The sequence below is a fragment of the Podarcis raffonei genome, chromosome 10 (genome assembly GCF_027172205.1).
Source record: "Podarcis raffonei isolate rPodRaf1 chromosome 10, rPodRaf1.pri, whole genome shotgun sequence".
NCBI classification, from domain to species: Eukaryota; Metazoa; Chordata; class Lepidosauria; order Squamata; family Lacertidae; genus Podarcis; species Podarcis raffonei.
In genome coordinates, this window is record NC_070611.1 from 10,346,197 (window position 1) to 10,372,650 (window position 26,454).

General features: G+C 46.1%; 2 protein-coding genes across 3 annotated transcripts in view; one reads left to right on the plus strand and one right to left on the minus strand.

Moving 5' to 3' along the window:
* The window catches only part of LAMB4 (laminin subunit beta 4), a 60,272-nt gene extending 58,221 nt beyond the window's left edge, over positions 1-2,051 (minus strand). The window contains exon 1 of the mRNA XM_053406117.1: positions 1,814-2,051. The gene's annotated coding sequence lies outside the window, so the exon portion shown is untranslated. The remainder of the gene's footprint in view (positions 1-1,813) is intronic.
* Positions 2,052-5,246: 3,195 nt separating this feature from the next.
* The window catches only part of ERGIC2 (ERGIC and golgi 2), a 42,567-nt gene continuing 21,359 nt past the window's right edge, over positions 5,247-26,454 (plus strand). The window contains exons 1-5 of one of the 2 annotated variants that reach the window (XM_053406181.1): positions 5,247-5,577; positions 10,497-10,570; positions 17,901-18,046; positions 21,877-21,985; positions 25,552-25,598. In XM_053406181.1, coding sequence (XP_053262156.1) covers positions 17,941-18,046; positions 21,877-21,985; positions 25,552-25,598 — 262 coding nt within the window. In that variant the 5' untranslated portion in view covers positions 5,247-5,577; positions 10,497-10,570; positions 17,901-17,940. The remainder of the gene's footprint in view (positions 5,578-10,496; positions 10,571-17,900; positions 18,047-21,876; positions 21,986-25,551; positions 25,599-26,454) is intronic. The other variant, XM_053406180.1, reaches the window with a different exon arrangement.

Below are 26,454 nucleotides of genomic sequence, written 5' to 3' on the forward strand. Positions count from 1 at the left end.
ATGCAGATCTCTTAAATTTAATAGTAAAATAGTCTTATTATTTAATCTTACTAGAAAATCATCCCATTCTAGGCATGAAAGTGTTCAAGGATCTGGAAAGTGAGCGCGGTCCCAACTAAAGAGCACTAGCAACTTAAGTTGACAGAATATGCACAACTTGCAGATTTAACACATAGAAGAAGAGAGCAAGAAGAACATACATTTAAAGAAGATTGGAAAACATTTATTGAGTACATGGAAAATGACTGTGTACAGCTTAAAACGCTGGCAGCATTAAGATAAATTCAACAGAGAAAAGAATTCTTGATGGATGTAAAAGTGGAAAATTGATTTGAATGGTTATACTAAAATATGCAAGGATGTAGGATATGAAAAATGAACCATGGAGGAAAAAGAAGGGAAGTCATTGGATATTTGAAAGTTTGTAAAATGCTTATTTGAAATTGTAAAACAGAAAAATTAATTTAAAATATTGTTAAAAAAGAAAGTGTTCAAAGATCTCTTAAAAGAAGAATGGATGTCAATACATTTCAAGCGAGGGAAAGAAAGCCACGCACAAAATATTCATTATTATATATTGAAACAAATGGAGAAGTTGTTCTGATGGAGATCCATGCAAATGATTGAGGTCTCAAGCCTAGAACTGATAAGATGAATCAGGATGGCAATACTAAAGGAAAAGCAGTGCTATTAATTACAGTGATACAATACTTCTGCACCACACAAAGAGAAAAATGCAAAATGACCCCTGTCAAAGTCGCATGTGATGGATAAAGGCATTTCTAACTGAACTCCAGCTTCTTCTGCAAGTTTATATGTAGCTCTTGGGAGTTCCTGGCACATTAATAAACATGTTAACTTTGTTCAAAAGGAAACAAAAGATTCTTCCAGGAAACATGTTGTATTTTTTAGTGGAAAGAAATAAGGACCACCATGAGAAAGTAACTATGTATTTTTTTGCTAAGATGAGGAATTGATTCCAACTGATTCAGAAAGGAGCATCCTTGCTCAAATAAGTGCACAGGATGGGTGCTAAGAATATAATACTTTCTTCCAATGTTTCTTTTATTTTTCTTTGTGGTGGGAGGAAAATTATTAACAGAAAACATGAGAACTTTATACTAGACTTTTCACTATCGCAGAACCACTGAGCACTAATGGCAAAATTACATTCGACAAAATAATGAGATCTCTACAGCACTAGTCTTCAACTGGTGGGCCAGAACCCACAAGTGAATTTTGGCCTGATGCAAAGTGGATCACAACGGAAGCACTACTCACCATTCAAATATATGGTAAAAGTTTAAGAAATGGGTCCCCAAATGTATGTTTGGGTTATAAGTGGGTTCTGGGTCTGAAAAGGTTGAAGACACCTGCTCTACAATATTAAGTTTTGAATCCTTTTGCCTCAAGAGTCCTCATAGCACTATTTCTAAAGAAAGTTTATAGCTGTTGTGGCTAGTAATGTTGAAACATAGCAAAGATTCCCCTCATAAGCTGGAAATCCAGAGCAAGTATCGTTGCAAAGTACCAAAGACCCAATACTTTGTTTAGGACCACAACTGAACAACGTGGCAACGTTAGAAAGCTTGGTATGTCAGCTGTAACAATAAGTTTCTGCTATCTTGCTATCTTAAGCTGACATTTGACATTAAGATTCTTGTATGTCTAACAATACTTAGAACACAGCACAAGCTGGTGGTCATTAAAGTGCTCTCTCTCCTTATAGGAGAAGCCAGCTTAGCTGGCTTAATGCAGACATCCCATATTCCAACAACTCAGGAAGAACATTGAAGCTTACAAAATGTCTTACCTGGTCTTTGAATTATAAGCGATTGTAGAAACAGGTACAGCAAAATGAAGGCAGGGAAGTAAAGTCGTAAGTCTCAGATAGAGCTAAAAGAAAGAAAAGTGTTTTCCCCTCAGGCACCTGGGTGTAGATGAAAATGAGAGCTAGTCTAAAACCTGCCAAAGAGGTGATTTGTTAAGCTATCCTGCCTGGATTTTTTTGGCAAAAGCAGATGTGTGTACTGAAGACGGCATTGGATTCATCTGTAGGCAAAGTGGGAGGTGTCATTAGTTTCATTTAGTTATAGAAGTAATTAGGGGGAAACGCCATTGAAGCATGTGAATTAAGGTTTTCAGAACAGCACTAATAGATTTATAGCATATTATTCACTAACAGCCTCGAACTCGGCATTGCTCATGAATTTTAAGAAATTTTAAAAAATGTGTTTTGAAATCAGTGGTTAAAATCAGAGCACTTTGAAAGGTTCAGACCGTCATTGGGACTCAAAACGGCATCTAATTGACCTAGATTAAAATCTGCTCCTTGATCTCAGGAATCATCATGCAAACTTTGGTTACGATCTCTTTAAGAGGTGTCCAAATGCTTAGTGAACAAACAAAAAGCTTTCCAAAACCTATAGTAGATATGCATCTACTATATTAGACTAGCAGAAAGTTCTTGGTGCTGCTTGGGAATTTGAAGAAACCCCAAAATCTGTGATTTTTAAATGGGTAGTGTAATTTGTGAGTGGAGGGGCTGTGATTGTGCACACATATGCACGCGCGCGCGCACACACACACGCACACACACTGATGCTCAGTGCATCTGTTGGCAACCAAACATAGGTGAAAACCCCCCAACTCCCCACCTCCTGCAGCCTTGTCTGTAACTATCACACCGAAGTCAAATTTCAGTCCGCCATCTTGATTCAAAATGGCGCCCAATGTCCAAACATAGACAAAGACCACCACCTCCAAAAGCGGGTGCTTTTGCTGGAAATCTCAAAGGTATTTTAAAGGCTACCAAAATGGAGAGACAGGACATAACTGTGAAACCATTGATTTGAAATTAGTCCACTTAGGCTTGCCCCTCTGGCTATTCCCCACTCCAATGGTTTGTGGATGACACCTTTTTCTACATTCAGCTACAGTAAAACAGTAAATAACCTTATGTGCACCCTGCTTCTCTGAATGTTGAAAATTTCCTGGGGTACAGAGCTTGCCCAGGTTTGGTTCCCACTGGAAGAAGGTCAATGGAGGATTATTGAAGTTCATTTTTGTTGTTGTTGTTTAGTTGTTTAGTCGTGTCCGACTCTTCGTGACCCCCTGGACCAGAGCACGCCAGGCACTCCCGTCTTCCACTGTCTCCCGCAGTTTGGTCAAACTCATGCTGGTAGCTTCGAGAACACTGTCCAACCATCTCGTTCTCTGTCGTCCCCTTCTTCTTGTGCCCTCCATCTTTCCCAACATCAGGGTCTTTTCCAGGGAGTCTTCTCTTCTCATGAGGTGGCCAAAGTATTGGAGCCTCATCTTCACGATCTGTCCTTCCAGTGAGCACTCAGGGCTGATTTCCTTCAGAATGGAGAGGTTTGATCTTCTTGCAGTCCATGGGACTCTCAAGAGTCTCCTCCAGCACCATAATTCAAAAGTATCAATTCTTCGGCGATCAGCCTTCTTTATGGTCCAGCTCTCACTTCATTTACACAAATACAAATTGAGCATAGGTAGACACTATCAAGCCGAAAGCCAATGACACTGCCCCAAATCAGATTTCCAGAGGACACCAAGCACCCTCAAAACATTGTTAGCTTTGGGCAGGCACCCCCAAACTCAGCTTTCCAGATGTTTTTGGTCTACAATTCCCATCATCCCTGTCCACTGGTCCTGTTAGCTAGGGATGATGGGAGTTGTAGTCCCAAAACATCTGGAGGGCCGAGTTTGGGGGATGCCTGGCTTTGGGCATCTTTAGCTAGTATATTCTGCAACATGTACAGTGGTGCCTCGCAAGACGAAAATAATCCGTTCCGCGAGTCTCTTCGTCTAGCAGTTTTTTCGTCTTGCAAAGCAACCCTATTAGCGGATTAGTGCTATTAGCGGTTTAGCGGCTTAGCAGCTATTAAAGGCTTAGCAACTTAGCGGCTAAAAGGCTATTAGCGGCTTAGCGGCTTAGAAAAAGGGGGGGAAAGCGAAAAAAATTGCAAGACTCGCAAGACGTTTTCGTCTTGCGAAGCAAGCCCATAGGGAAATTCGTCTTGCAAAGCAGCTCAAAAACGGAAAACCCTTTCGTCTAGCGGGTTTTTTGTCTTGCGAGGCATTCGTCTTGCGGGGCACCACTGTAATTGACACAACAGTAGAGCACCGAAGGTGGATTTATATGGTCCAGCTACGCTTCCTTGCAGTTTCTTAGTTATTCTGTGATGCTTCCTCAGGTGCAACATTTGAGAAGTGCTCTTGCACCAAAGCACAACAAACGTGAGACAAACCCCCCCCCCCTTTCCACCAGAACGTTATAGAAACTAAGGGATGGCTCGGTCGGTGTAGCATGAGACTCTTAATCTCAAAGTTGTGGGTTCAAGCCCTACACTGGGTGAAAGATTCCTGCGTTGCAGGGGGTTGGACTAGATGACCCTCTTGGTCCTTCCCTATTTACTGTATTTATTTATTTATATTTTCAAAAACAGGAACAGAGAGCATATTTAACCCCCCTCCCCTCCCCCTGTCCCACTTACAACTTCGTACCAAATACAGCATGTGTACATAGACCATTATGACTTCCCTTCCACCCTTTTCCTGGTTCCTTTGCTTTTCAACCACTCCGAATAATCCACATCTTTTTTAAATCATTGACCAATTTGTTATCTATTAAAAACTCTATCTATTTCAACTCTGCTGGATTTACTCGAGACCTGCTAAGCTATGTATTTGTTTATACTGGTTCTCAAAATATTCCATAAACATTTTCCTTTCCTCCTTTTAATCCTTATCTTCGTTTTCTCTTATCCTGTTCGTCAGACCAGCCAGTTCAGCATATTCGAACATTTTACACTGCCATTCTTCCTTAGTGGGTACTATCCTTGTTGGGATATCCCTGCCCTTAGTGGGAAATCCCTGCCCTGAGGGGAATCATAGAACTGGAAGGATCATCTTCGTCCAACTTTGCCCACAGGCATCCTTGGTCGGGCTCGAACCTGCAACCTTCTGATGAACAACCGAAACGCGCTGATCTATTGCGCCACAGGGAACATTTCTCTCCCGGCGCGTTGGGCTGCGCACACATGCCGCCAGCGACCCCTGCTGGCTCCGGGAGGGAAGACTCTTGCGCCGCGGACGGCCGCGCGTTTCGACAAAAGAGCCGGACGAGGGCGCGGAACCTTACCATAGAGCCTCGGGTAGAGGCTAGAGAGGCGCCCACTTCCGATCCGACTTCTTTCCCCCTCCGGGCGCGCCGCTTCCGGTGAGCGCGGGCGGGGCGACCGGCGGTGCCCTGAGCCGCTTCCGAATCGGTCCGGCTGGCTGGCATCGCCGCCTTCGCCGGAGCTGCCGGGCGCTTCACCTGCTGCCTCCGCCGCCCCGATCGCCGTCGAAGACGGGCAGGAGGTGCCGGTGCCGCCGGCCTCGCTCTGGACCGGGTGGTGATGCTGCGGGGAAGCTGAGCGCGGGAGGCGGAGGGGGAACGGGCGCCTGACCCGCCGCGATCACCGAGCTCCCGCTCCGTTTTCGCCCACCTGGATGCCCCTCGCTCCCTCCGAGGCGCGCAGACACCCCACGCCCCTAAGCAGGGGAATCGAGGTACACATATCCCTCCCCCTTCCCCATGTTCGTGGCTTCCCCGACTCTTAAATCTTTTGCCCCCGTGACGCTTTCACACGTGACGCCGGTCGCGCTTCTTTCCGCACGTGTGAACGCCGCTCCTGCGGATCAGAACGGAAAGGGCTTTCGGGATCGCGTCGCCGCCGAAGCGGGTTTCGAATCTAGGACGTGGGGACGCGCACGCAAGCAGCTTGTCATAGGGTTTGACATGTTAGAGACCGGGAGCAACTAGAACGTGGGGATGCGCAAGCAAGCAGCGTGTACAGGGTTTGACATGTTAGAGACCGGGAGCAACTCCTTCCTTGCCTGTGCTGTGTGCGAACGGTGTCCTGTGATGGATGGGGTGCGAAAAAGACCCAGTGCGAAGCGTGTCGTGTATTAACCATGGTTGTTTTCAGTTAGTCAGCGCTGGACTTGTTCCATTACTAGTGGGGCATTTTGAGAAAGTGGATCTCGCGTGTAGAACTTTTCTGGGAAATGGGAAGATGGCTTTGCAACATCATTGGAATCTGCTCTGGTGCGTGGGCATAGGTGGTGGGGGAGGCGAGGCTGCTAAATCAAGACAAATCAAGACAAATTTGAGGTGGTCTCCCTCTATCAAAAATACTGGCTACAGCCATGTTCTTGTGCATAGGCTCCTCCACCAGACCCGTTGAGCTGCATTTCTCTTAACGCGCAACATTGAAAAAGAGACTTGCTCTAGCAAAAGGACTCTTGGGCCAGTGGATGCACAGCGTTGCATATGACCCCAGACCTGTTCTAAATCTCAGTCTGTGAAAATAAACTGGTTTGTAAGGTCAAACGTAAATCCTAAAATGTAAATGGCTTCTGTCTTGCATTAATACTATTCCTCTGTGGGGGGGGGCAGTGTAAGGGAGGCAAAAAGTGCCCTGTGTGAAAATTCCTTTTAATTCTTCTCCCCCATAATAACAACTGATTTAATTCACATTCGAAACTGAAGGTCATCATTTATGAAAAATCCTTGAGGGCACTTGTCCTTTCCCTGTTGCTTTAATAACCGTTAGGATTTCTGAGAGTATAAAGATGTGGCCAATGAACTGTTCATATACACTTCAATCTTGCCTGGAATGTTTGCAGTTTTTATGAGTTGGAGAGTTTTTATAAACTTCTCTCCTGTTTCTTGCCTCTCTCTCCTCTTAAAAGTGTTTATTTTCCTGATATGCAAATTTGCTATTCCTAGTGTCTTCCCCTTTGATCCATTCTTTCATCATTCCGTTATCTTCTCTTCCTGAATCAGTACCCAATACCGTATAAAAGGATGTTTGCCGGGGGATGTTAATGTCTTTTAAATCACAGTATTCATTTCTGCTATTGAAGCAACATGTGCAGGCTACACTTCTTGTAAGAAATGGGTTTGCAATCTGGTCTTTAGAACAGATATGTAGTGTGTGTGTGTGTGTGTGTGTGTTTGTATATATAATGTAAATACATTTCACTGTCCATCCACTGGATTTGCAATGTAATCCCATGTACACATTACTTTGGGAGTAACTTGCATTGAGTTCGGGTGCAAATGCTTCTTCAAACAGACTTCAGATTTGTCCGATAATGAAACCTGTTGCCTTGGTTACTTGACAGATTGCAAGAATACTTTGTTTGCTTGCTAAAGGAGTAGCGAGTTGGTCTCTTGTTAAATATTGGAGTCTTAGGTAGAGTGCTGAGAAATAGATGAGAGAGAGAGAGAGAGAGAGAGAGAGAGAGAGAGAGAGGAATGAAAAAAGAATTCCTAGGTTCCTGTGACAGGCACATTTCCTCCTATCTGGCTTTGTCTGATAGGTGGCTAAAGATAATTTGGCAGCTGCTGATAGGCTGCCGTGGCAGAGGAGTGTGTTTTGTGGGGGGGAGACAGGTAAGATGGTTGCAGAACAGGATTCCTGTTTGACGTTGAAAAGTTAATGTCCAGAACTGTTTATTTTAACTGACTCACATTGTAATTATGGTTGGACACGTTAGCACAGTTGTATAGCGGGCCCCCAATCCATTATAACGTTGCCTATTGCCTTTTTGAATTCACTGCATGAAAATTGCTTCTTTCACAAATGCTTTTCAGAGGTAGGAAGAGAGTCCCTGTGCTCAGTAGGAATTTGCAGCCTCATTTCACCTTCTGCTGTAGGGCCAGCGGATGCTTCTGATGCAACAACGGTCACAAGCGTTGACTCCTGTCCTGAACTTGGCTGAAGGACGCTAGCATCCAAGACTTGCTGTAGCTTCTTGGTGGCACATGCTTATGCTTGGACAGGGATGGGGAACCTGTGATCTTCCAGATGTTGCTGGAGTTCAAATCCCATCATCCCTGACTGTTGGGCAGGATGTCTGGGGCTGATGGGAATCGGAGTTCAGCAGTGCTGGTTTCCTGCCCTTGTGCTAGGGTGACAGAGCCATTGTCACCACCTGTGTCCATGGCTCAGCCCTCAACTGCATAGATCTGTTCTCCAGCTCTGCGCAACCTGTGGGTGCTGCTGTAGTGGAACTAAGGGTGAGTTACGGAGCCAAGTGTCCTCTTGCAGCGGGCCAGTGGAAACTAGCACGCGATTTAATGCTTTGCAGCAAATGTGCGAGAGGGCATGAATTACACTCCCTTGAGAATTCTCTGACCTGGGATCTGATCTCCGTTTGCTTTGAAAGAACAGGAAGGAGAAAGGCTACGGAATAAACCTCTTTGGCCTGCTAAAGTTAGCCACGATTGTGTCCCAATGGAGCATGTGAGTCACAGCCAATTTAAATCCCATTGCTTTTAATGAAAGCCATGACTAACCGTTAATTGGATCAGAGCCTTTCTCTAATAACAGTTCTACTGGCTTCTTACATTTATGTTTCTGTTAGGCTTGGCAAAGCGGTGTCATGTGGTCAACGAGTCCAGCTAATCAAAACTTACTTAGAATGCTGCTTTATTTCTGTCCCCTTTTAAAGCCACTTAGTCCCTGCAGGATCTAGGATTCAGGTTTAAGGGGGGTAATGGCTCTGGCGGGAGACCCTCAGCTCTCACCTGTGGCTCCTAGAACCTGTCCGCATGCAACAGCGGTCACACCCCGGGAACGGCTAAACCAGGTGAGGGTATCTGATGGGTCTCAAGCCCTCGGTGAGTTAAGGACTTCCCCTTGCATGAGAAGACAGGCTCTGGAGACTTGCACTAATGCCCATTAGATAAATAGCAGGGATTTGGTAACACTGGAGAATTTGTAGTGTATTTGGTGCCAGGATGGATTCTGTTTCATCCTGCACTAAAAATATTGCTTGGGAAGGTGAGAGCTTTGTAATTCATGATTATAGGTGCACTGTGGATTGATCAGTGATTTTTTCCCCCCTTGCCGCTTGTGCGTTTGCCCTCCTAGGTATGTGACATCATACTGGGTTCATAAGGAAAGGGTTAACTAATGGTAAAATGACTAACCTATAGGAACCCAAGGGGAGGAGTTAGAGTTAAGAAGTCAGTCTGGAGTTAGAGAAGGGAGAGGGAGGATAAGTCTTTGGGTTGGGCTAGTCTGATGTGAGAGAAACTGTTAAGTTGAGATAATCAGTCAGAAGGTATTAGGAAGGTATAAGCCGGTAAAGAAACTAAGCATAAGAAACTGGCAAGAAAATTAACTGAGAAACCATACTTGTTAATGCTTACAAAATAAACTAGTTTATTTGATTTAATTTTAACAACTGTCTGGACTCAGTGTGTACCCGAGAGTAACGGGTTGGTGGCAGCGGGGAAGCGAGCACAGTGGTGGCACAGGGATCGATAGGCCGTCAAATGTCCGGGGACCCTGTGTGATCGCTACAAAACTCCATACCAAACAACCACATGGGAGTCCATTTCATCTATATACAGTGGTACCCCGCAAGACGAACGCCCCGGAAGACGAAAAACATGCTAGACGAAGGAGTTTTTCGTTTTCTTAGCCGCTTCGCAAGACGCATTTCCCTATGGGCTTGCTTCGCAAAACGAAGCTTGCCCCGCAAGCTCCGGGGATAGCGGGGAAGCGCAGCGCGTCTTCCCCGCTGTCCCCGGACCTCTTTTGAAGCAAGGGGCGGCAACGGGGAGAAGCGATTCTCCCCGCTGCCCGTTCCCTTGCTTTAAAACAGGTCCGGGGACAGAGGGGAAGGCGCGCGGCGCTTCCCCGCTGTCCCCGGACGGTCTCCATAGGAACGCGTTGATTGATTTTCAATGCATTCCTATGGGAAACCGTGCTTTGCAAGACGAAAAACTCGCAAGAAGAAAAAACTTGCGGAACGAATTAATTTCGTCTTGCGAGGCACCACTGTAAAAGCATTTCATTGCAGATAGTCTTCCAGTGTAATCAGAACCCTGCCAATATAGTGGATTTCAAAATATGAAAGATCTCAGCTATTCCGCATCTTCGTTAGCCTCTTCCCTTTCTCTCACTTGCGTTGTCCATTTATTAAATACTTTAGTGCCCACCTTTGTGCTTTTTGAGCATTTAAGGTTCCCAACTCTAATTTGTGGGTTGCCATCTGATTGGATTTTATTCTGATGCTGATCTGATTTTAGGATATATTTTAATTGATTGCCTGATGTTATGTTATGTGTTATACATTTGATGTTAGCCACTTTGAACCCAGTTTTGGCCGGGGAGGGCGGGGTATAAATAAAAATTATTATTATTTTTTTTTTATCTTGTCTTATCTTATTTTGACCTGCTTCATTTCCCTCCAAACCTGGTTATGAATTATTTAGCCTTCTCTGACTCCAATACATTTCAGCATTACCAGGTGCCCAAATAAGTTGCAGCACCTTTTCAGTTCCAGTGGCTCTGCTGTCAAAGAGAATTAAGTTTCCAAAATGCAATGGGGTGGTGGAAGCAGAGCATCTCCCTGAGAGTTTAGGTGCATTTGAAACACCTTTCATGACCTTAGTCTCTTCCTTTCAGCATCTCTGCTCATTATCCTGTTGCACGACCTCTGCAATACAAATAAACGACTGCAAGAGGAACTGAAGGCCAAGGTAAGATTGTTCATTTGCTAGAATCTTTCTTTCTTTCTTTCTTTCTTTCTTTCTTTCTTTCTTTCTTTCTTTCTTTCTAAAACTGTGTTTCACAAGTGGAATTGTGTTTGAGTTTTAATGTGTTTGAATTTCCAGGGACACTTCCAGCAAAATGATTTTAAGCCCAGCTTGGTAACTGCAAATGAGGAAAGCAAATAGTAGTGGAATTTACATAATTCATGCACGCTTTGTATTTTAAAAGCTTTTTAGGTTGTGAAATCTAAAACAGCATAATGTGGGAGACTTCATAGCTGTTTCATAACTGCCTGAATGCAAGCTATGTTAAAAAAATAAATACCATTTAAATATTCTTGCCAGGATATAATCTTCTGGCCAGAGCCATGTGTTACCTTGGACAGCCACCCCCCTACCTGATCTCCTTGGTTGAATTCTGACTCCCACCAGCAATAGCCAGCATGTCCAATGGTCAGAGATGGTGGAGGGGAATTGCCAGAAGCAGTGTTAGAAACTCAGATATATAAGCTAGGTGCCAAATGGCTCCTTAAACTGGGGTTACAGTTGCCAAAATGTTGCCTAGTTGTCATTTTGGGGTCAGATGGCTTGAAAGTTGTATTTTTCAGTGCAACTTTTTGGTTCCTGAAAATCGTTCTGTGCAGATAAAATATAACGGATAGAATTCTACAGGAATGGGTTATTAGTGTGTGAAAACAGTCAAGACTGAAGGAACCCCAGGCATGCGCCGCATGGTCGCAAGTGGCCAATAGCCAGGTGCGAAATGCGCCTGGCGAATTTTTGAATGCAGGCTAAAAGCATCAGAACTTGAGGAAGGCTGATCTTGGTTAGCAAGTGTTCCTAAACCCATCTTTGCTTGGTAACACGAACGCTTGAGCAGGTGGGGAAAAGCAGTGCTTAACCTTTCTGTTGTGATTGCTGTTCATCTGCAGCCAACCCCGTCGGGGTTGTTTTTCCCCAGACAGGCTCCACACTTGGGAAGAAGCCTAGCTGTAAGGACAAATTCATAGTACATGCACTAGGTTCTGTGATGGGATGATGAGCTGCTTGTGCGTAAAATCCTAATCCCTCAGAGTTTGGCTAAGTCCCCAAACCTCTGTCTGTGATGGAGCTCCTTAAACATGACTCCATCAATCGCTCGTTGAATCGGACAGTGGGCGTTTACGGAACTTCTTCCAGCATAAAAGCTCCTTAACGGAAACGCGTCTTCTGGACTCTCGGCGTGACAGTTTCCGCCGAGGAGTGGGTGTCCCTACAGGAGGTCCTGAAATCTCCCCGCTGCTCCCGCTTGAAGTGTCTCTGAGCCCTCCCTCCGACTCACTTTCCCTTGGAACTCCACTTCTCCCCCTGCTGGTCCCCTCCTCCGCTGAATGGTCTCTCTCACCCTCCATGAGCCCTTTCACCTCCTTAGTCTCAGATGGCAGTTCCCTGACATCCACCTCCCCTCCAGGGCCCCCTTCACCCCCTTCCCTCCCCTCCTCTGCGGGAGGCGAGGGAGCAAAACCCCTGAAGGAACCTCCCTCATCTTCCGAAGTTTCGAACACTTCCCTCCACCTTTTGCTGTCTCCGGTTTCCAAGTACTCCTCCTCATCGGAGTCTGTTCCTCCTTCCAACTCCGATTCCCTGAATCCCTCCAGTTCCTCCTCATCGTCGGTGGTGCCAAAGTACTCCCTCCGAAACCTCGCTACTGGCTGAGGTTTCCTGGGGAACCTTTGGTGAAACGTTTCGATCAAGATCTCGTCACGGACCTCCTCTGCCTTCACCCAGGTGTTTTCCGACTCCGGTTCCCCTTCCCACGCGACCAAATACTCCACCTGATTACCCTTCCACCTGGAGTCGATGATTTCCGCCACATGGTTGCGGCTTTCCCTTTCTTCTATGGCTGGCCCCCGTGTGGATACCCCTTCACCTTCCCCCCTGTATGGTGACAGTAATGACCTGTGGAATACTGGGTGCAGTTTCATGTGGTTCGGTAACCGGAGTCTGAACGCCACTGGGTTGACCTGTTGGATGACCTCAAATGGTCCCAATCTTTTGGGTCTCAATTTCTTGCAACCCCCCTTGAACGGCAACCCTTGGGTTGATAGCCAGACCCGACTCCCCACCCTAATTGTTTCACCTTCCCTTCTGCTCTTGTCTGCCTGCCTCTTATATTCTTCCTTGGCCCTTTCTAAGTTGAGTTGGAGTTGACGATGGATCGCTTCCATTTCTTCTACAAAAAGTTCCGCGGCCGGAACACTCCATCTTTCCCCTCCTTCCCCTGGAAACGCCCTGGGGTGGCACCCATAATTAGCCAAAAAGGGGCTCATCCCGGTGGACACATTCTCAGCATTATTGTAAGCAAATTCCGCTAGTGCCAACTTTTCGACCCAATCGTTCTCTCTGTCATTGACATAACACCTCAGGTATTGTTGGAGAATACCGTTTGCTCTCTCCGCCTGCCCATTGGTCTCAGGGTGCCTGGCAGTCGAAAAGTTGACCTCTACGTGCAATAAGCTCATAAGTTTCCTCCAGAATCTGGACGTGAACTGTTTCCCTCTGTCGGAAACCACCCTCAAGGGGGCGCCATGCAGTCTGAAAATATGTTCTACAAACAATTTCGCTGTTTCTTCCGCCGTGACTGCATGTGAGCAAGCTACAAAGTGACCCATCTTAGTTAACAGGTCTACTACGACTAGTATGGCGGTTTTCCCCTGGGATTTGGGCAGATCAGTCATAAAATCTATCGACACCGCCTCCCACGGTCGTTCTGGTGTGGGTAACGGTTCTAATAACCCCGCTGGTGCCCGCCTTTCTCCTTTGGCTCTCTGGCATTGGTCACACCTTCTCACATACTCCCGTACATCCTCCCTCACCTTGGGCCACCAAAACTCCCTGGTCACCAACCACATGGTCTTGTGTTGCCCAAAATGCCCCGCTGTGGGATTGTCGTGCAGCTGTTTGAGTACTCTCCCCCTCAATTCCCCTTCGGGTATATATAGCGCCCCTCTGTAATACAATGCCCCGTTTCTTTCTTCAAAACCCCCGGGGCCTTCTCCCTCTCTCCTTAGACCTCTGAGCTTGTCCTGGGCGTACTCATCATTTACCGTTCCCTCTACCAGTTCTCTTTGCCCCACCCAGGCCGCACCACACACCCAGTGGTCCTCTGGGATAATATGTCTCTCTTCCGGCGCTCCCTCCCCCTCCAAATATTCAGGTTTGCGAGAGAGAGCGTCCGCTCTGATGTTTTCTGGACCTGGCACATAGCAAATTTCAAAATGGAATCTGGAGAACTCCTGGGCCCATCTCACTTGTCGTTGGTTGAGCACCCGTGCCGTTCTCCAATACTCCAAATTCTTGTGGTCCGTACACACTTGCACCTTATGCTGTGCGCCAATTAGTAAGTGCCTCCATCTCCGGAACGCTTCGTGAATGGCGAGTAGTTCTCGGTCATATACCGTGTAGTTCCTCTCGGATTTGTTCAGCTTACGCGAAAAGAAGGCACACGGTCTCCATTCCGACTTATTGCTCCCTGGCTGAAGCAGCACCGCCCCCACCGCCCGGTCTGAGGCATCAGTTTCCACTCTCATGGGTTTTTGTAAATCCACATGCAGGAGCTGTTCTTCCGAAGCGAATGCCCTTTTCAATTCCTCAAATGCTTGCTCCGCCTCCGCCGTCCAAACGAATTTCTTCTTGCTGCTTAGACAGTCCGTGATGGGAGCCGTTAAGTGGGCAAAGTTCTTGATGAATTTACGGTAAAAGTTCCCAAACCCTAAGAACCTTTGCACATCCTTTTTCGTTTTCGGTGTCTTCCATTCCAGCACCGCCTGGACCTTGCCTGGATCCATGGCTAATCCCTTGTCTGATAAGCGGTACCCCAGGAATTCCACCTCCTTGGTGTGGAACTGACACTTCTCCAATTTCACCCACAACTGGTTTGCTTGCAGCTGGCTCAGCACTTCCCTGACATCCTTTACATGCTGCTCCTCATTCTCTGAATATATCAGCACGTCATCGAGGAAGGCCACGCAATTCTTGTAGAGCAAAGGTCCCAGTACGTGGTTCATGAGCGATTGAAAACAGGCGGAGCCTGATTGTAATCCGAATGGCATAACGAGATATTCAAACGCCCCCAAAGGGGTGAACATGGTGGTTTTCCATTCATCCCCCTTCTTTATTCGTATCAGGTTGTATGCTCCTCTCAGGTCCAGTTTCGTGAATATCTTTCCCTTCCTCACCCTGGTCAAAATGTCATCAATCCTGGGCATGGGGAAAGTCACTGGTTCTGACACGGCATTTAGGGCCCGGTAGTCCACGACCAATCTCGGTTTATCCGTGTTTTTTTTGTCCACAAAAAACACTGGGCTCCCCCCCACCGCTCTGGACTCTCTGATGAAGCCCCTCTTCAGGTTTTTATCAATAAACTCCCTTAACTCCTGCATTTCCCTGTCTGACATGGCGTACAGCTTGCCCACGGGGAGCTGGGCCCCAGGGACCAGATTAATTTGGCAGTCAAAGTCTCTGTGCGGTGGTAATTTATCTGCTTCCCTTTCACTGAAGACCTTGCTCAGGTCAGCGTATTGTTTGGGCACCTTCCCTTTGTCCGCCACTTCCGTCCCTGCTAGAGAGGCTTTTGCCCCTTCTGGCACCTTTCCCTCTCTGCAGTGTTCCAGACAATGTGCTGACCCAAAGGAGACCACTCTCTGATGCCAGCCCACTAGCGGGTCATGCAACGCTAGCCAGCTCATTCCCAAAATGACTGGAGCCCCTCCCAGGGTGGCTACATTGAACGCTATCCTCTCAGTGTGCCTGGCCACCCTCATAACCATTGGGACGGTTTGTAGGCTGACTTCTCCTCCCAGCAGCTCCCTCCCATCGATCGTGGTGACCTGCAGGGGGTTGCTTAAAGGGAGTGTCTGTATCTGGTGTTCAGCTGCAAACTCCTTACTCATAAAATTACAGGAGCTGCCTGAGTCCAGCAGCGCCTTAGTCTTTAGTGGGTATCCGTTTGCCAGCTCTAGCAACACCTCTATTACTAGGGCTGGTCTTGGAGGTTCCGGAGTGGGCACTTTTACTGCTCCTTGGCCTGTCTGCAGTGCCCTGACAGAGGCAGACAGGCGTTGGCTTTTACTGGCTCCTGGACTTCCTCCTCCTTCCCCCCAACAGCTCCAGCCATCCCTTGCCATTCCTTTCTTTGCGGGCAGACTCTGGCAAAGTGACCTGGCTGCTGGCAGAGATAACATTTCTTGGCGCTCTTTCCCTCCTTCTTCCTCCCTTCACTGGGATTTGAAACTGCGCGCGCGCGCACTGTTCCAACTTCCATCGGCTCTCCTGGCGGGAAACTTGGTTCTGGAATCTCTGGAATGCGGAAATCCCTCCAACGCTCTCCTTTCCCCTCCCGCTTCTCCAAGGCTCTTGCCTCCTGGCGTGCTCCAATGGTCAGCGCTGATTTGGTCAGCTGGTCCATAGACTCCGCCCTGGGCGCCCGGGAAAGTTCATCTTTCACCGCCGAAGAAAGCCCCTCTTCAAAGAGCATTTGAATGGGTTCCGCCGAAAGGTCCCACCCCAATCTATGTATCAACATTGTAAACTCAGTCCAGTACTCACGAACCGATCGGCTCCCCTGTTTGCACGCCATCAATTGTCTGCGCACCAGCCCCTGTTCAATCTCGCTGGAAAACATCAAATCCATGGCGCGAAAAAACTTCCTCGCGTCCTTCAGCATGTCACTATTCCCTGCCATCAGGGGTCTGACCCAATCTCTCGCCCCTCCTTCGAGATGGCCAATCACAAACGCCACTCTCGATGCCTCGTCGGGAAAGTCATTAAACTGCAGTTCAAGAGCATACTGCATCTCCGTCCTAAAGGCTTGGTAGTTCCTGGGGTCCCCCCCAAACTTCTGCACCATTCCTGGCATCTTTCTTGCTAGTGTAGCGCCTTTTGCCTTTTCTGCATCCTGCGCCCTCCTTTCTTCTAGCCTCGCCGTTTGCATTGCTAGCTGGAGTTCCAACACTCTGTACCTTTCTTCCAGGCTTGGACCCTCTCCAGCTCCTGCTGCTCCTCCGGCTCCGGCTGGGTTACTCATGATGCCTCTCTGCACAAGCTGCTTTCAGGGACTGTCCGATTGCTGTGATGGGATGATGAGCTGCTTGTGCGTAAAATCCTAATCCCTCAGAGTTTGGCTAAGTCCCCAAACCTCTGTCTGTGATGGAGCTCCTTAAACATGACTCCATCAATCGCTCGTTGAATCGGACAGTGGGCGTTTACGGAACTTCTTCCAGCATAAAAGCTCCTTAACGGAAACGCGTCTTCTGGACTCTCGGCGTGACAGTTTCCGCCGAGGAGTGGGTGTCCCTACAGGAGGTCCTGAAATCTCCCCGCTGCTCCCGCTTGAAGTGTCTCTGAGCCCTCCCTCCGACTCACTTTCCCTTGGAACTCCACTTCTCCCCCTGCTGGTCCCCTCCTCCGCTGAATGGTCTCTCTCACCCTCCATGAGCCCTTTCACCTCCTTAGTCTCAGATGGCAGTTCCCTGACAGGTTCAATATTATTCTGCCATATTCGTTAGATGTCAAGGTTGGCATAACTGAGAACGGTCAGCATAACTGGCAGGTAAAAAGAAAACTGGGACTTCCATGAATGATTCCACCAAAGTGGCTGTCAGAGCAAAATAGCTCCAGGTATCTGTTTACACTCAAAGAGGAAACGTCTTTTTAGTTAACGTTGACACACAAATTCAGTTTTTCCTGATTTGCACTCACAGTTATAATTTGTAGTCATGGTGTCACCTGTAAGCAGCAAGAAAATCACAATAGCTTGTTGAGTATCTCAAGGGCAACAGAGTTGTGGGAATAGTTAAATAACAGCATCTGTTTCCAGGATCTTAAGTTGTGTATTATTGGGCTAGGTCACATGATTCTTTTTTGCTGACCCATAAAATGTTACCGGTAAGTCTCCATAGCCATTCTTATCACTAAAAGGGCCATGGACTCTCAAGTGAAACAGAGAATAGTGACATTGGCAGGAGATTTTAAAAAGCGTGAGGTTGGTGTGTGCCTCGAAAAGAGACTTAATCTTGATTTAATTTCAGGCTTCAAATGTTGATAGTTGCTTTAGCCAACCAAGAAAATAACCGTTAATGCTGATGCCTGATATCTTAGGGCAGGGTGCCTTTTCACTTCAGTAATTTTATAGAACTGGGGTTATTAAATCCCGGAGAGTTTTCTACTCATCTTGCCACCTCATTTCAGTTGCGGTAGGGAATGTTCAGAAGCTCAGAAGGAGCGTTTTTTTAAAAAATTACAATTTTATTACCATTGGGCTTTCCTCTCTTAAATACAGAGTGAATATATGAAGGAAGGCGTTGAGGAATCTGCTGAAGATGAGGCGACTGAATCGGAAGAAGACTTTGAATTTAATGAAGGAATTGGACGCCTTCCCAAAAGTCCCTGAAAGCTACATAGAGACCACGGCAACTGGAGGAACAGGTAAGCCCTGCTGGCAGATTAATTTCCGTTTTTAAGAATTATGTTCAACCAAAGTTGGGCAAGCTGCATTAGCAAAATAAAAAAGGATACAAATATTTAAAAGAGCAAGCTGTCACACAGTGATTTTCAAACTCCACGTTAAAGAAACATGCCAATATAGTTTTAATATGGTTTGAGAAAGGTAATGGAGGCACCGCGGCCCAAATTGGTTCTACTCGGAACTGCACCCAATTTTCTCCCTCTCCTTTTTTTAAAAAAATATTTTTTTTGCTCAATTTCCACATAACAAATTATCAAACCATATAATCACCTACATAATTCCCCCCCTTTCCCCCCTCCCCCAAGCACTTCCCTCAGCTCCTCTCCCTGATTTCACTGCACATATTTTCTCTTCATATTATAAAAGTGTATATATCCTTACATATCTGTCCATCATGTTATCAACAATAAATTGTTGTATTATTTTACTGTTGTTAGCCGCTCTGAGCCCAGCTTCGGCTGGGGAGGATGGGATATAAATGCATTTATTATTATTATTATTATTATTATTATTATTATTATTATTCAGTAATGGTGTTTTAATGGGATGCGGGTGGTGCTGTGGGTTAAACCACAGAGCTGAGGACTTGCTGATCAGAAGGTCGGCGGTTCGAATCCCTGCGACTGGGTGAGCTCCCGTTGCTCGGTCCCTGCTCCTGCCAACCTAGCAGTTCGAAAGCACCTCAAAGTGCAAGTAGATAAATAAGTATCCCTCCGGCGGAAAGGTAAACAGCGTTTCTGTGCGTTGCTCTGGTTCGCCAGAAGCGGCTTAGTCCTGCTGGCCACATGACCCGGAAGCTATACGCCGGCTCCCTCGGCCAATGAAGTGAGATGAGCGCCACAACCCCAGAGTCGGTCACGACTGGACCTAATGGTCAGGGGTCCCTTTATCCTTTACCTTTAATGGTGTTTTAAATGTAGCGCCTTAACATAAAAAAATTGCTGCTTCCTCCAAGTGTTGTTGGTAGCAGTGCTCAGAATGGCACAGGTCTTGGGTGGCTTGGAGGTTGATTGTCACTGACAAAGAGACTCGGGTCCAGAGGAAGCTGACCAGAACGGGGAAGGATTTAGAAGCCAAGTATGACGAGGAGTATGTTTAGCCCAGAGAAGAGGCGATTAAAGCGAGACATGATCGTGATCTTCAGATATGCAGAAGGTGGAGCGGTCTTGTTCTCTGTTGTTCCAGAGGGAAGGACAAGGACAAGAACAAATGGTTGGAAATTGCAGGGGAGCAGATCTTGGCTGAACATCAGGAGAAAGCTCCTGTCAGGAAGGCAGATGTTTGACAGTGGGAGCAGACCACAGTGGGGGATGGTTGCCTCTCCGCGGCTGGAGGAGTTGCAGCGGAGACACTGATCGGTCAGGGCTGCCCATATCTGCATCTTGCATTGAGCACAGAGGTTTAGGATAGATGACTTTCAGGGTGCATTCCAATGCTTGCGATTCTCAGGCTTTTCTCCACCAGGGAGGAAACACAGAAAAGGACTAGCCGTGCACAGAAAATACTTTGGCGTGGCCACGCGCGAAGGCCCTGTTTTTTGTGTACAGTGGTACCTTGGTACTCAAACAGCTTGGCTCCCAAGCAAATCGGTTCCCAAACTCCACAAACCCAGAAGTGAGTGTTCCGGTTTGCGAACGTTTTTCAGAAGCCGAATATCCAACGCAGCTTCCGTAGCTTCCAGTTGAGAGCAGGAAGCTCCTGCAGCCAATCAGAAGCCGAGCCTTGCTTTTCGAACAGTTTTGGGAGTTGAATGGACTCCAGGAATGGATTAAGTTTGAGAACCAAGGTACCACTGTACAGTAATGACTTCATTGGCATGGCATATAGCATCTTGAAGGTAATCTGAGGTCCACTTTTTATGTTTAAATCCTTTGCTCAGAAGTCAGCTTCAGTACCCACCTGGGATTATCCTGAAACTCACAGAGTCCAGCTCCTGTTTCTCCTTTAACCTCTTAATGAATTCTGATTCCAAGGGTTGGATTCTGTTTTTTAGTGCACTGATTGGAAAGACCAGCGACTCTAGCAAAAGGAGATAGTGCACTTGGGAACAGCCCCGAGGGATTTCCATGCCCAGGATAGAAAATCCAAATGGCACTCCTCCATTTAATAATGAATAAATGATTTGCCATTTGCTTCCCTTTCATCATATCTCAAAATCTACCATCTGAGACAGGTTTCCAAACCCTACCTGATGTTGGTGCTGGCCTTGATAAATAGCTAGCTGCTAATTCACCTACGTAGCAGTTTCTGGGATACAACTGAGGGGATTTGCCAGAGTTTGTAGGCGGCGCTAAATGAACAGAAACATCATTTGTGGCTGCCTCTTTTGCCCTCTTGCACAGGCAGGCTATTACTCCAAAGTCCCCAAATAATACCTCCCTCCCCACAGAATTTTGGGGGGTTGTGCCACAGGACTTGCTCCCCAAGAAGTGTGCGCAGCCTTGGATTTCTTTTTGAACGATTAGCATTGTTACATTTTGCTTGCCCAAATCTTTTTTGTTCTTGTTGCTTGTGACCAAAATGGTCAAAGGCCTGGAAACGATGCCTTATGAGGAACGGCTAAGGGAGCTGGGCATGTTTAGCCTGGAGAAGAGGAGGTTAAGGGGTGATATGATAGCCATGTTCAAATATATAAAAGGATGTCACATAGAGGAGGGAGAAAGGTTGTTTTCTGCTGCTCCAGAGAAGCGGATATGGAGCAATGGATCCAAACTACAAGAAAGAAGATTCCACCTAAACATTAGGAAGAACTTCCTGACAGTAAGAGCTGTTCGACAGTGGAATTTGCTGCCAAGGAGTGTGGTGGAGTCTCCTTCTTTGGAGGTCTTTAAGCAGAGGCTTGACAACCATATGTCAGAAGTGCTCTGATGGTGTTTCCTGCTTGGCAGGGGGTTGGACTCGATGGCCCTTGTGGTCTCTTCCAACTCTATGATTCTATTCTATGATTCTAGACCATTGCCTTTTAGGAATAACGATTGTGACTTTCACCTAAGCGCTCCCCTTCCATATCCTCCAAGGGGCATCATGAGAACTGATCCGTCACACTGAAGAATTGGAAAGGGGAGATGAATTAGGGGACACAAGCCTGGGCAGTGTGTCTGGAGGTCCTGGGCTGCCTAGACAAGACCCTTTGTGGCCTCGCTGATGTGGTCCGAAGGAAAGCAGAGCAAGACATTTGGCACCAGCTTAGCTGCCAGAGTTGCCAGAAGGAAGCTTGCAAGGCGCCATCTGGCAGCCTCAGGATCTCCACTCTCCATTTGTGTAGGGTTTCTTCCTCCTGAAGATATCCCACAAGGCAGCAGAGGTTTAGGATCAGTTTTCTTTCTCCTAGATGGGCTACTTTCCCAGGTTTTCGAGGCCAATCTGACTCTCATTTCCCTCGACGGCACATGCAGAAACTGTCTTCTTGACTGCTGGACCCACTGCTGGCTTTGTCTGCTCAATCCGCCAGAGTCTGTATTTGTATGCAGGGGTCTCTAACTCAGTGAAGGTTTGAGACCCCTTGGCCACCCACTTCTGGTTTCGTCGCCCAGTCAAAGCTGTTCCCGGGTGTGGCTGCTGTCGCATGCAGACAGCTTCTAGGAGCAGAGTAATTTTTCCTGAGTTTGCGTTGCTGCCCTGAAGCAGAGTAGGGAGAAACTTTTCAAACTGCATTGCTTAATATATTAATGTGTTTAGTAGAAAGTGTGTTCCACATTCCCTTTTTTCTCCTTGCAAATTCAGTGGATTTTGTATTTATGCTAGCTCTTTCTTTCTTTCTTTCTTTCTTTCTTTCTTTCTTCCTTCCCAGTTTCTTTAATAGCGTTTACAACGATGGCTCTCTTAACCATAATGGAGTTTATGGTCTATCGAGACACCTGGATGAAATATGAATATGAAGTAGATAAAGATTTTACAAGGTAATTTTTCGCTCACTTGCTTTTCAAGCCTATGCGGATTGCATGCTGTTTTACGCTTCCTAAAAACATCTTGGCTGCCCTAAGGCAATAGCTTTCAGATTTCCATTTGAATCCAGGATGCCCTGGTAACAGCAACGCCCAGCTGCTTGAGAAGCTGAAAAACAAAATTATTACCTATCTCCTGGGGCAAGAAGAATTGAGGAGAGGAAGCATGGCATTTAGTCAGAGTCCAACAGATGTGACCAGTTACCTGGGGATAATTCATGTTATTCTGGCAGCGTGAGAGCCATTACTGTGTGGCTGAACTCCATGCCTTCTCAGTAATGTCTGTAGGAAGAAATCACATGACGATTGATTTGGTTACTTGTAATATGAACGTTGTCCTTGAGCTTGTGATCAAATCCATCACCTAAGCCCATGTTGCTGGTCACATCTGTAGGAATTAATGTGCTTTCCTGCCTTTAAGAATCAGCTGCCGTGCTGGTTGGGCAATGTATATACCAGCACTTAGTATTTAAAAGTCTGACACCATTGGATTTGCATGTTCTTGCAGTTATCCATTTGCTGCTGGCCATGGTTAAGAGTTAAAAATGGCCTGCAGGATTGTCCAGTCATTCCCCTCAAGGGTGAAGTCTCCTTGCCCTTTCCCACAAGACTTCACCTTTATTTACCTATTATTATTTCGATTTATTTAATTTATATACCGCCCTATACCTGGAGGTCTCAGGCGGTTCACAGAACAAAATCAAAATATAAAACCAATGTACCGTATTTTTCGCTCTATAGGACGCACTTTTTCCTCTCCAAAAATGAAGGGGAAATGTGTGTGCGTCCTATGGGGCGAATGGAGGCTTTCGCTGAAGCCTGGAGAGCGAGAGGGGACGGTGTGCACCGACCCCTCTCAGTCTCCAGGCTTCAGGAAGCTATCCGCAAGCCTTCGGAGCGCGGCAGGAGTGCCCGCCGGGCTCTGAAGGCTTGCGGATAGCAGCCTGCAGCCCGAAGCCCAGGGAGTGCAGCGCTGCGCTCCCCGGGCTTTGGGCAGCTATCCGCAGCGCTTGCCGCCGCTCCCGGACCTGTTCTGGGGGCTGGGGTCGGGGGAAGCTTGGGCAGAGGGAAGCATTCACCCCCCCACGAAGCCCATCGCCCAGTCCTTCCCGGCTAGCTTTTATAAGCCAGGATGGGCAAGGATCCAGGAGACAGGTGGTTGGCTTCACTCGTCCAAGCAGCCTGTCCGCATCCTCGGAGGTAACAGATTGGAATTGATCCCACTCAACTTGACTAGACAGAACTCTAGCACTCTCCCGCCCCGGCCCTGCTCCCACGGTGGAGTCTACTTCTTCCCGAATCTGAGCGATTTTATCTGCAAAAAACTTTGCAAAATCATTGCAGGAGATCATGTGGCCCGTACTGGGCCCCGATGTCGTAGGTGACTGGCTATTTACCATGATTTTTGAGCCGCTTGAAGCCCTGACTTCAATTCTTGTTTATGGCCCAACCCAAGTTCAAGTTAACCATGGTTATTCTCGGTTCTTTAACGATGGTAAAAGCTTGCAACGAATTCGTAATCGATGGGAAGAGAGCATACAATCTGCGACTTGCTCCCAGTCTCTTAAACATGGCTAACGGGTCGCCTGCCTTGCATCCCCCAAGTTGAGAAATACTAATAATATTCAGATCAGAGCACATTTTGCCACGTGTCTGCCTGCTGTGCATCGCTTTGGGGAGTCGTCAGCGTCTTGCCTCTCTGTTGGAAGCCGATGTGATCTTAATGCTTTGGCAAATAATAGCTGTTGTGCATTTTGGCTCCTTGCTTTGTTGTCATGGAGATAATTGGCTGATGTCAGCATCAGTCTAATGAGCAGGAGGTGCCTGGAAATTTTGAGATGCTGTACCCCTTGGTAAGAAGTCCCAGGTGAACTATCTTGCCTTGTTTGATCAGGGAAGTTTTTAATATGTGACATTTAGTGTATTTTTCATCTTTGTTGGAAGCCGCCCAGAGTGGCTGGGGAAACCCAGCCAGATGGGCGGGGTACAAATAATAAATTATTATTATTATTATTATTATTATTATTATTATTATTATTATTATTTAAATGTGGGGTCTCCTTCCTAAATCTATTGACTTGCTTCAACTTCCTGTTCCTTATATAAAAGAAGAAGAGTATTTTAAGTGTTTCTGCCTTTCCACCTTATCCGAGGCTCTGCATATCTTTCAATATTCCTTCCAACCTTTTAAGAAGCACTGTGATAGTTCACGGTATTACGCACACGGAAGTCACTGAATGTAGGTACTTTCATAGGAGTTTCTTCCAATTTCTTCAGACGGTTCTGTTCAACTCGCAGATACAACCGCATTTCTCCGGTTCTGATTTGTACGTAGAGACGTTATGTCTTGCTTTAAATAGAAATGCAATCTTGGTTCCTTTCCTTACTTCCTCTTGTGGGTGTGAACCCAAGCAGAAGTGAAGCAAATTATAAGCATTTCCGTTCAGATAGCTTAATTGAAGCTTTCTGCAAGGAGAAATGCTTTGCCAACATGAGATTTTGCAGTAGTCATTGGCCTCGAGTGCAAAATGATCAGCATTTTAACTGGACATAGATAGAGGACCAAGCAGAATGTTCTTTACTCGGGAGCCACAAACAGCAATTTGAAAGAGGAGCAGGAATACAATACTTTGCGGTCATGAGATGTTCACTGCACTTCTGGGGCAGCAGTCGTGTGAGACATAGCCCAGACATAATCGTTTGTATCCTACAAACTGTGATTTGGGAGATTAGGGACTTAGCTCGTGGTTTGCATGCAGCGTTATGTGCAAACTGAGGAAGGACAAATATGCAAGAAGCGAAGTCACAGGGAACCAGGCAGAGGGCCTTCTCGGTGGTGGCGCCTGCCCTGTGGAATACACTCCCATCAGATGTCAAAGAAATCTGAAGGCAGCCCTGTTTAGGGACGTTTTTAATGACTGATGTTTTAATGTATTTTTAATCTTTTGTTGGAAGCTGCCCAGAGTGGCTGGGGAAACCCAGCCAGATGGGCTGGGTATAAATAAATTATTATTATTATTATTATTATTATTATTATTATTATTATTATTATTATTTATTTGTTACAGAAGTCAAGAGGTGACGCCCACCATTCTTTTGCAGTGTGGCAAATGCCTCTCTAAATCTGCCTTTAGCCTTCTGGCTCAGAATTCACGGTACACACTCGTAGTTCCGATACAAATGATCTCCTGTCTCCTATGAAGCGTGTGAGCCACTGTATGCCATAGGAATTACAGTCGTACCTTGGAATCCAAACCCCCTCGCGACTTGAACGCTTTGGCTCCTGAACACCACAAAGTGAGTGTTCCAGTTTGCGAACGTTCTTTGGAACCCGAACGTCCGGCGCGGCTTCCGATTGCGTGCAGGAAGCTTCTGCAGCCAATCGGAAGCCGTGCCTTGGTGTCGGAACGTTTTCAGAAGTTGAACGGATTCCATTTGACAAGCAAGGTACGACTGTATTCTACAGCAATCTCATGTAGCTTTTGTGAAATTGACATGCTGTGTCTTCTTTCCCCCCCTAGCAAATTAAGAATCAATATAGACATTACTGTCGCAATGAAGTGTCAGTGTAAGTATTCTGATGCAATGCTGTTCATTTTTTCAGTTTGAAATTACTGTTTTTGTTATGGAAATAGGAGGGCACTATCTATTACCCACAAAAACGTGAGCTGATGCCAAAAATTGTGTCCCCGGGACTGTGTGATCACTTACCTCATGGCACAGGGATGTTAATTTTAGCAATAATTTCTTTTTTAAATACACACACACATATTTTTTTTCTTCCTTTTCCCTTTTTATTCAGTATTAATCCAAAAGTGATGTTAAAAATATAATAAATAATAATAATGGAAATATATTATATATAGCTTTCTCGATCTACATAATAATATCTGTAAAGTTTTACTGGAATGGATTATAATAAAATGTGTGGATTTACATTTTCTAGTACTTTATTACACTACCCCATTTTTCTATAAAACAAACTTAATGTGGTAAATCTGCTCAGAGCAAGTGCTTTCCATATTTCTAAGTGCAGACATTCCTTAATTCACAAAGTAAACCTGATTTTTCTGCTTTTTCTCTGGTATAAATCCTCATTTACTAATGCTCTGGACTAAGTTCAACTTTGCTAAGCGGGATGAGCTTTGCATCACATAAAACTTTAGATAATAAGACATTTGTGGTTTTTTCTGTTGCCTCTAACTATTCTGGTTTTTACTTGGAAGAGGAAAAGGAGAAATAATCAACCCAGTTCTGTCTTTAGGGGGGGAAAAGAATCCATTCTTTTCTTACTGTAAGAAAAAGAAAAATAGAATTGCACATCGGAGCTAATATAAAGCAAAATGTGCTGAAATAATCCCCATATACATTGTGGCAGCCTTCTCCTGAACTAATGCATTGTAAAATTTGTTTGCCCTTTTTTA